The 10,751-nt window shown below is 51.9% G+C and overlaps 1 protein-coding gene across 1 annotated transcript in view; it reads left to right on the forward strand.

Moving 5' to 3' along the window:
• The window catches only part of RTN4RL1 (reticulon 4 receptor like 1), a 10,594-nt gene extending 775 nt beyond the window's left edge, over nucleotides 1–9,819 (forward strand). The window contains exons 2-3 of the mRNA XM_009287526.1: nucleotides 4,876–4,976; nucleotides 8,468–9,819. Coding sequence (XP_009285801.1) covers nucleotides 4,876–4,976; nucleotides 8,468–9,819 — 1,453 coding nt within the window. The remainder of the gene's footprint in view (nucleotides 1–4,875; nucleotides 4,977–8,467) is intronic.
• The last annotated feature ends 932 nt before the right edge of the window (nucleotides 9,820–10,751 follow it).

The raw sequence follows: 10,751 nt of genomic DNA on the forward strand, positions 1-10,751 counted from the left end.
CCCTTCCCCCTCTACTCTACTCTAAAGATCTGCCTCCAACCGCATGCAAGCAGCAGCCCAGCCTCTCATTTGGATAATCTTCTCCCAAATGCTGGCTTTTAGGCTCTGCATCGAGGTACCGGGTTCGTGCCCCGTGCCTGCGGCCGTAGGACCGGCAGCGTCCGACTGCAGCTGTACTCCAAGGGCATCGCTGCAGTGGAAGGCGTGCTGCAAACTGGGGTTAAGCAGAGCAGATTACATGGGGAAAACACACTCTACGCTCCCTCTGTTTCTGCATGTGTGAGTCCTGAAACAAGCATTTAAATTAAAGAAGTTTCTATACCCGAGTTTCCAATCCCACAGCCACTTCCACCGTTGGCCTCCTTTTTTTTTTTCCCCCCCTTTTTCTTTAGCTCGAGCAGAGGGAGGAGGAGATGCAGACAGAGAGAGGAGTGCTAATTAAACAGGGAGTTCCACATTAGGGTACAAATCCTCTGGACCAGCACAAACCCTGCCAATTTCTGTATTTATTTATTATTTTTTCAGTACAATTGTAATTTCCAGTGGTGCCTCCAGCACCAGGAGAGAGTTCAGGGGCTGCTCTCGGAGAGGATTAGCACGCTGGAAGCATTATTACTTTCCTTCGCTGTGAATTCAGGAGTGATTCCCTGATGGCTGCGCTCTATATAGAAGTGAATCGGTGCTAATTTGTTTTTGAGGATCACACATCCACCAACATGTGAAAGACAATCCTGCCTCTCGATGTATATTTCGAGCCAGTGCTACAGCAAACAACGGAAAATAAGCAAGCAAAGGAAGCCAGACCTCCCTTGCCCGGAAAGCCAGAGCTGGAAAAGAACAGACTTGAATTTTTTTTGATGCTGCATCTTTCCAGGAGCGTTTTGGGTTTTGGCTGCGCTGCCCGGGGCGATGGGCAGCGGGGGCTTGGGCATCCCTCGCATGGAAAGCCTCAGGGACGCTGCATCGGACAGGATGTCAAAGAGGCTGAGCATAGAAAGCTCCCCCCTTTTTTTTTTTTTTCCCCTTTTAAATCACCCTCGAGTTTAACTGCAGGAGAGGAACAAATTAACTAATGGAATCTGTAACGATGGAGGGGCCGGGCACCTGGCGGGAGAGCAGCTGCCCTGCCACCCATCGCTCCTCTCTCTTTATTTGTGTGATTCAGAGGGACGCGGTCCGTGGGGAGATATCAGAGCCGGCTGAAATGGAAGACAAAGCTATTGTTTCAAACAGAGTTATTGATTTTTACATTATTACACTATGAAATTTATGGTCTGGTTTCAAACTGCAATAGGAGTTAATGACCACCATCCAGAAACTTCCAGGTGACCTTGGCCTCGACTTTCGTGGAGGAAGGTGAATAGCTCCAGATACCGGGTCAGCAAATGTAAAATGAACTTGAGACACCCTAAAGGACTTGATTTTGGGGTGCTGCTGACCCCAGTCTCTGCCCTGAGCTTTAGTTCACAGCAAACTCCAAGCTGGTTGACAGCAGTGATGGAGGAGGGGAAATTGGACCTTCTCAGCTCCAGACAAAAGCCACTTAGAATCATAGAATCATAGAATCATTGAGGTTGGAAAAGACCTCTAAGATCATCGAGTCCAACCGTCGACCCAACACCACCATGCCCACTAAACCATGTCCCTAAGTGCCTCATCTACTCGTCTTTTAAATACCTCCAGGGATGGGGACTCCACCACTTCCCTGGGCAGCCTGTTCCAATGTTTCACCACTCTTTCAGTAAAGAAATTTTTCCTTACATCCAATCTTCTGCCGTTAAGCAACATTTTGCTCCTCTTGAAGCACCGTGATGTCCTCAGAGCTCCTGAGCACGGTTCTCCATCCTCAACTGCCTGCCCGGCACAGCCTGCCCGACCGAGGCTTTGCTCCAGCCAGTCACCGCTGGAGAAAGGCAAACCAGGGGGCTCCGGGGTGGCCGAAAAGGACCCGGGAGAGGAGGCAACACAGCCCAGAGCAAGAGAAACCCCGTAAGAGGGGAGAGCAATGGGTAGTGCTTGCAAAGCAGGCAGCTGCCTGCAAAGGGCATGGCCCATTCCCGGTGCTGGCTGGCTCTCCCATCCCGGCCGCGCGAGGAGGATTTGCTTTTTAACGTTGGGGCTACCAAAGTGGGGTCAGGAGGGAATCCAGTTAACACATGAGTTACTGGTGCTGCAGAAGGGTTCGCAGGGGCTGCAGCACTCCCCAGTCTAAAGCCTTTTCCCGGCTTTTCTTTAAAAGGTACCTCCCGATGCATCTTTTGGCACCAGCCTCTTCCCAAAGCTTTCGTTAGCGATATTCCTTCCAGATTTCCTTGTGTGCTTCTTCCTCTGGGAACGGTCTTTCCACTTGCCAGCAAAGAAACGCAACTTCCAGCTGCTGGAGAAGGGTTTTTTTTTCTTGTAGTACCTTCTCCCTGGAACATCCCTGACGCTGCACCCTGAGCTAAAGTCGTGCGAAGCCAGTAGCCTCCAAGCTCATCTTTTGCCTCGGAGGTCATAATTGCCATTAAATCACAGCTTGCCTAACCAAATTATGCAAAACCGAAATTATCTCCAATGATTTTTATGTTGCTGAAATGTTCCAGAACTGCCGGGGTGATGACTGGGGGATTGGGAGCAGCTGTCACTCCATCAGAAACCATAACTCCAAACAGCTGGGATCTGTCAGTTATTTATGACACCGTTCGCAAAAAAAAAAAATAAAATTATGAAGGTAGATGGGTGGTTGCCACTCTGGCTGAAAGGCAGCTCGTGCAGAAAGCAAAAGCCCCGTGCCGTGTCCCGGCGTTGGGAGCTGCAGCCGATGCTGCGGGGAGCAAACCCACCGAGGATGCTCCTGCTGGCGAGGACGGCAGGACCGCGGGGCAGCACCTAAGGGGCTTTGCAGAGAGGCTGAAAGCAAGCTGCTGCTCACTGGGGAATTTAGTCTTTGTGACAGTCAGGATGGGCTTGTTTATTTCATCCTCTGTGTTGCAAAAAAAAGAGGAGGAAAAAAAAAACCCCCCGCAGCTACTAAGCAGAGGTCTGACACTGCTTTGTCGAACTGTCCCAGATCTGAAGTTTCACTCTTGGCTCGCACCCAGTTGCCGTCGCTGCCCCGGCCTTGCCTTTCATCGTCCTTCACTTGGCAGATGAAATTGTGAATATTTGAGGCTGCTTCTTCTCCCTAAACAACAGTTTCTCTCTACGGCGGTGCAAACATCCCATTCGGAGTTGGCTCCCAAGTTTCAAAGGGTATTTTCCCCTGGGGGTCGTGGTCGTGTCTCTGTGCTCCGGTTCACTCGGGGTGGATTTAGAAGGCATCCTTTGACAGATCCAGGGTGTGAACGGGGCAGGAAAATCTCTCTCTGGAGCCTGTTGACAGCGAGGTGGTGGTGTTACACCAGGTGTGAATTTGGCCTCAGAAGAGGATGAGTGATGAGTAAGCTTCTGCCTTTTTGATAATACCGGCTGCGAGCAGAAGCCAGATGCTTTGTCCCCACTTGTAGCTCGCTCTGGTTAAGTATTATTATTTATATTATGTAGTAGCTATACATAGTGTTTTATGGCAGTAAAGATACATAAATCAGCAACCAGAAGACGAGGGCTTTGCTCTAAAGAGCTTATAAATCTAACAGCTTGAGCAGCACCGGTAATGGACACAGTGAGCATGCAGTCAAGTTGCATGTAGACGTGAGCTAAGATGGGTCTCCCACAGCAGATGGCGGTTTAGGAGAGATTTGAAAGAGAAGCAACCTGCTCCATCCTCGAGACCAGATCCTGCCGGAGAATTAGACGGGCCGTGACCCATATAGCTTGTCCGGATGGGAGCGGTGAAAGCGTCCATCCGAGAAAAGCAGCTCGCGAAGAGGGAACGGGCAGGGGGCGGCGAGGGCTCGTGGCAGGGCTGCCTTTTGGGGGGCTCTGCAGGTGCATCCCCCCTGGGGCTGAAGCATCTACTCTTGTCCTAAGTCATTTCTTCCCCTTGAGCCTGAGACTCCTGATGAAAAGAAGTGGCATTACGTCTTCCCAAATAAACCAAGGCTCTGCCTTGCTCCGAGATACAGTAAAGCGTTAAAAGCCTTAAAACGCAAGAAACCTGGCGGCACAGGTACACCCTGCTCTCTGGATCGAGCAGTGCCGTGGGGACAGGCTGCCTGCCAGAAGCGCTCCAACCCTTCAAATCTCTCCCCCTGCCCCCCCCCGCCCCGATCCTGGGTATCAAACCAGCTTTTTTTTAAAAAAAATTCTTCCTGTGCTGGCACCGGTCCGGGAAGAACCTGGTCTGGGCTGGAGAGAGATGTGCTGTGTCTGGCTGAGCACGCTGGCTCCGGGCGTCTGCATTCTTCTGGCCGCTTTCAGCTCTTGCACAAATTGAGGCTTCACGCTAAATGCATTACGCTGTATAACAATTAATCCCATGCTACATATAGAAAGTCCTTACTCATCAATAATGCATGCGGGAGGAGTGATTTTCACTCTCAGTAATAAGGCTAAGACAATGGAAACAAGCAGGTAATGGAGAACATTTATAATGATGTTAATCTAATAATGAGTCTAGTGCTGTTAAAAGTAAGACTGCAAACTGGACGCATCCAAAGATAAATTATTTCAAGCATTCATTAACTGATGCCTAATTAATGCCCAATTAGAGAGATGCTACATGGGAAATGGTTTGGACAGTCGGACGAATTCATTCCAATCACTGAAACCTCAGTCAAAAGCAGGAGGCAGCAGAAGGGCACGGCGAGCAGAAGCCAGGGTGACACAGCGCATCAGTGGGAGAAAGCCAGGAGATAAACACCCCCTTGCTGGTTTTATCCGTGTCAGCGGGGCTTTGGTTTTATTCTCTTCACCGGCAGGTTTCTGTAGGATTTTTCCGTGCCGCTTTTGAAGGTCTCCCTCCCTGGTGAGCTCCGACACACGTGCTGGTGACCCTCCATCTGCCTCGCAACCTTTACAAGATGAAGTCAAAAGGGCTGTGTCAGGAATAACGAGTTCAACAAGTTAGGCAGGGTCTAAGCCTCCCGGGGAGCCGGGCTGGGACCTCCGGGAAGGTCCCACCAGTGCTTTCCAGCCTGGGAAGCCCAGCGACACTCAAGCGCTCCCGGCTGTCTCGTCCCGGTGGGCTCAGCTGCTGGCCATCACGATGCTGGTGTTACCAGCCTCAGGAGCTTCATGGCTGCATGACCACAGCCGGTTTGTCTCTAGGGGGTCTCATACCTGGATCTAAACTGTGACCAAGCCCAGGGCATCCCAGGAGCAGCTTCTCACAGCACTAGGCAATCGGCAGGTTTTATGGGCTTGGAGGGAAAGCGTCCTTGATGAGACCACGCACCCATAGTGCATCCACACGTTTCCTCTTTCCAAGTCCTGCCCACCTAATTATTATTTTTTCTAAGCATCCATCTTTCTGTTTCCCCATTCTCCTTGCCCCCAAATTGCAGCACATAGGGGTGCTGCAAAAGACACCCCTGGCTTTTCTTCCTACCATCCAGGTGGGAAGACACCCCTGGCTTTTCTTCCTACCATCCTACTCCTGGGAAGCTGAGAACCAGAAACACCCCAGACTATCCCCACCGCCACCCACGGCTGGGGGGGGGATCACATCTCCCTCTCCATAGGAACTCCAGCCATTAACTCACAAACGCCTGTTAATTAAAGAGATGGACTCAGTTCCCTCTGACCTTTTCCTGCGGAGTTACCCCTGCAGGCGGGGAGCCGTTAAACGCCGCGCTCCCTTTCGGCAGGAGCCTCTACCTTGGCCGTGCTCCAGGGAGACCCAGGCTGCCTTCGTCCATCGCCGCACATTGCTAACAGCTGCCTGTCATCACCATCCCTATACGTGAAATCGTGTATGCTCCGAGATCCCTGCCTGGCTCCACCTCCCGTCAGTAATCCCGTTAGCCTGGCAACTGTCGTGTCACGGAAGAGTGCATAAAACCGTTGTTTGGAAGCAATATGTAATCTTCCAACCTGCTGCTTATAGCTGGGAGATGGTTTATTGATTCAGACCCTTGTGATTTGGTATTTGCAATAACAGACTCTGCATGTGGGAGATCGTCACAGCGCTTGTGCCTGGCAGGATTTTACTAATAAACATAAGACCTACAGAAGGCTTCGTACTTTAGTGTCACAGAGGTACGACGGGGAACGTGAAGCCGTCCCACCTTGGTGAAGCGCATCTGTGGGTAAAAAACCCAGCAGAATGTATCTGCAAAGGTAGTTTTATCTTTACCATCTTTATCTGGCACTCGGATAATCACAATATCCTCAGGATACCGCTGTTTGCCAGGCTGTGCTTGCATGGCGAGTTGCAGCAAGGGCTCCTGTTTTGGCAGGGAGCGCTTGATAGTCAGCGCCGGCACGACGCTCCCACCAGCACAGCCCCTCTCTCATCGCAAAGGCACGACAGCAAAGCCAAAATGGTACGGCGGTGACTTGGAGAACGTTCCTTTTCCTACACAGCCGTAGGAGTTGTCGCGAATTAAACGTTCCCGACTTGCAGCCCCTTTCTGGCAGCGGCGCAGGAATGAGACATCCCTCCTGGTAGCCGCTGCTTAATTTCTGAAGGGCAGTGCCTGGAAGAAGTCCCCCCCATCTCATCGCAGCCAAGGCTTGGTCCAACGCTTTGGCTAGCGATGCTATTTTTTTTCTTTTTATTAACAGCCTAGTCAGAGATGACTGCCTCTTACTGGTGATTTATGGAGAGTCCGAATAACCCAGTTTATCTAAAAAAGTGACAACTTTGCCTTGAAAGGATGGGTCCAGATGGACGGGTCACCTGCTGTGACCTATACGGTAATAGATCTCCATACCAGGCAAAAGGCAACGGTAACCACGGAGTTGTATTTCAAACACAATTAACAAGAAAACAGTGAGGGTTTTTTGCCTCCCACTTGCATTCAGCTGTAGGCGCTGAAAAGAGGGACTGTAAAAGCCCAAGGGGTCCAGGCTCATGGACTAGCTGGTAATAACGATGTGGAGTAATTGGAGATGAACTCCACTTCCACTCTCGTTTTTCAGATTATTACAAGCCGAGTGCAAGGCGAGGACTCGTGGGCAGGATGGCACCGGCAGCTGTACGCTGCTCCGATGTTACTCCTTTCCCCTGTAAAGTCCAGAGGCAGAATTCATTAGACATGAGCAAATTTTGCGTGTAAGAGGAAAAAGCCAAATCTAGGAGGAAAATCTGAATGAGAAATGACAACTCTGGTGCAATGAGTCTGAAAAGCCACTCGGCGCAGAAGGAATAAGCCTGAAAGCAAGCCTGGTGCGAGGAGTGGGAGCGAGACGGGAACGGGGCGGTGAAACCGGCACTCCGAGAGCTGAGCAGAGGGAGGGGATGATTACTGCCTTGCTCACCGCTTCTTTGCAGCGAGAAAGCCCCGGTCACAAGCACATACTGTAGCATTAGAGGATGCAATATGCTTTGCCACAGGACATCCATTTAAAAATATGTCTGAGCATCCCACTTCCAAACGGAGTTCTCAGCTCAGCCTTTTCCACCAACTGCTGACAGCATATTTTCCTGTAAATCACTTGGTTTTCGGGGTGGATGGCGGCGTCTAACAACTGTAGTAAAAAGAGATGGTGGGGATGGGTCTGCGGCTTTGCGGGAGCTGGGTGTGCTGTGCAGATGCGCTGCACACGTGTAATTTTAGGTGATTCGCTGGGAATTGCTAAAGCTTTTCCCCTCCGATACATAAGCACGGGCGATTTAAGAGATGCATTGCAGGAGGGGTGGACACCTATGAGGGTTTGCCTCTCCTCTGTTTGCTCTCACACATTTGTACAACCGCCTTTCCCCCGACTGCGCTGCCTGCCTGCAGGCAAAGGGCTTTGCTGCTTGCACCGCCAGCGTGAATTCCCCCGAGAAAGTTTCTCCTGCCCGGTTGGGGCTGGGAGCACCCCCGCCTGCCTGTTGCAGGCAGGGGAAGGAGGCAGGGAGTACTCCATACATCACGTTTAAACTACCGTGGGTGATGAGCCCGCTCGTCACCCTCCGCGCGGGGGGGGGGGAGCACCCCCCGCCTGCCTGTTGCAGGCAGGGCAAGGAGGCAGGGAGTACTCCATACATCACGTTTAAACTACCGTGGGTGATGAGCCCGCTCGTCACAGCTGCAGTCGTTTCCATGGGTAATTCATGAGCAGAGAGGAGGGCTGAGTTAATTGGGGGCGTTTTTCACCCGGAATAGTCCCCACGGCGGCGATGGGTGGGCAGGGGGGTGCCTGAGTCCCCGCTGACGCCGGCAAGGAGGCAGGGAGTACTCCATACATCACGTTTAAACTACCGTGGGTGATGAGCCCGCTCGTCACAGCTGCAGTCGTTTCCATGGGTAATTCATGAGCAGAGAGGAGGGCTGAGTTAATTGGGGGCGTTTTTCACCCGGAATAGTCCCCACGGCGGCGATGGGTGGGCAGGGGGGTGCCTGAGTCCCCGCTGACGCCGACGCTCTCCCCTCTCTCCTCACAGGGGGGTTTGCAGAGCTGCTCCTGGTGCTGCTGGGGCTGAAGGTGCCCGGCGCCCTGGGCTGCCCCACCGACTGCGTGTGCTACCCGTCCCCGATGACCGTCAGCTGCCAGGCTCACAACTTCGTCACCATCCCCGAGGGCATCCCCGAGGACAGCGAGAGGATCTTCCTCCAGAACAACCAGATCACCTTGCTGCTGCGAGGCCACTTCAGCCCCTCCATGGTCACCCTCTGGATCTACTCCAACAACATCACCTTCATCGACCCCAACACCTTCGACGGGTTCGTCAACCTGGAAGAGCTGGACCTGGGGGACAACCGCTACTTAAGGGCTTTAGCTGCAGACACTTTCCAAGGGCTGGTGAAACTCCATGCCTTGTACCTGTACAAGTGCGGGCTGAGCTCCCTCCCCAGTGGGATATTCGGTGGCCTCCACAACCTGCAATACCTTTACCTGCAAGACAACCACATCGAGTTCCTTCAGGATGATATTTTTGTTGACTTGGTTAACCTCAGCCATCTTTTTCTCCATGGAAACAAGCTCTGGAGCCTCCATCAGAACACGTTCAGGGGACTAATAAACCTGGATCGGCTGCTCATCCATCAAAATCAGCTGCAGTGGATTCACAGGCGGGCTTTTCATGACCTCCGAAGATTGACCACCCTTTTTCTGTTCAATAACAGCCTCTCGGAGCTGCAGGGGGACTGCCTGGCCCACCTGGGAGCCCTGGAGTTTCTCAGGCTGAACGGGAACCCGTGGAGCTGCGATTGCAAAGCCCGTTCGCTCTGGGAATGGCTGCACAGGTTCAGAGGCTCCAGCTCCAGCGTCATCTGCGAGTCTCCCGAGCAGATGCACGGCAAGGACCTCAAGGTGCTAAGAGCAGAAGACTTTAGGAACTGTTCAGGGTCCGAGTCGCTCCATCAGATAAAAACACATACTTTCTCCACAGCAGACAGAGGAGCCTCCAAAACCCACCACCCTCACCATTCCTCCAAGGAGAAGGGGAAGGAGAGAGGGGCCGAGAACAGTTTGCATAGCAGCCAGCCCGCCGCCCCCCCCAGCTCCCGGCCGGGCTATCGCAAACCTGGCAAGAACTGCACCAGCCACAAAAGCCGTAACAGAACCTCTAAACCGGTATCTTTGGGGCCGCGGAAAAACGGGCAGGAGGTTCCAGACTATGTGCCTGATTATCAGCACAAATTCAGTTTCGGGGCGATGCCAACGCTCCCCCCCAAACGCAAGGGTAAGTGTACCCGGCGGACGCCCCTCCGCCCCCCCAGTGGGGTCCAGCAGGCAGCCGGCTGCTCAGGGCTCAGGGCATCGCTCCTGGTTTTTATGATGGTGTTAGCGGCCGTCATACGCTGAGCCCCCGGCTGCGGATGGAGCGAATCTGTACTGCCACCAATCTACAAAGGACCAGAGTTTCTTTTCTTCTTCTTTTTTTGTACGTGGCGAGCGTTGGCCTGGCGAAGGGAAGAACGTTGTCTCGGCTTCTGATGGTCTCTCCGTGCCCGGCCGGGCTGCCAACGCGGACTGTGCCGAACGCAGCGGGAGCGGATTAAAAGGCATTATCACACCTTGTCACAAACAGCCTAACCGAGCACCTACAACAAAAAAAGCCAACCTTACAAAAACCCAGATAACAGGGACGGTAGCCAATTCGCCGGTGACAACAACCGGACAAATGGACTGTATCCATGCTCTTGTGAAATCCCGTTCATTTGAGAGCGCTCTGAACGACCCCTCCAATTACCGAAAGGAACATAATTGCTGTAAAAATGATCACCAATTAAGCCTACACTATTTCTCTGAAAGTGAGTGCAAGGACACTGATACCGATGTAATGAGGACATTGGTTCTCCCATGTTTTAGCCCTTTTGGCTCCAAACCCAGAGGCCAAAGTTGGCTGGGAATCTCTTAGAAGACAATCTCAAACCCCTGAATATCTCAGGCATTACAGCAGAACAGGGCTTGCCTGCTGGGCTTGGAGTAGCCAACAACCAAAGGAAAGACTGATTAGAGGTGGAATTAAACAAAAAAAACCCAACAAACTTAAACACTTAAAGAAATGAGGTACCCACAGGAGGTGCATTTTTTTGTAACCGCGTTCACACATCTGAAAAAAACCCAAACCCAACAAATGCACAGGCTCCCCCCCTTCCCCTCAATTATCCATATGTATGTCTTATAATGTTTATAAACTATATGGAAACTATATCTTCAGAACTAAGGATTGTATTGTTGAATTTATAGCAGACCAGTATATGATTTTTTTTCTCAAGAAAACAAACCGGCAG

Source organism: Aptenodytes forsteri, unplaced genomic scaffold (assembly GCF_000699145.1).
Source record: "Aptenodytes forsteri isolate BGI_AS27 unplaced genomic scaffold, ASM69914v1 Scaffold188, whole genome shotgun sequence".
NCBI classification, from domain to species: Eukaryota; Metazoa; Chordata; class Aves; order Sphenisciformes; family Spheniscidae; genus Aptenodytes; species Aptenodytes forsteri.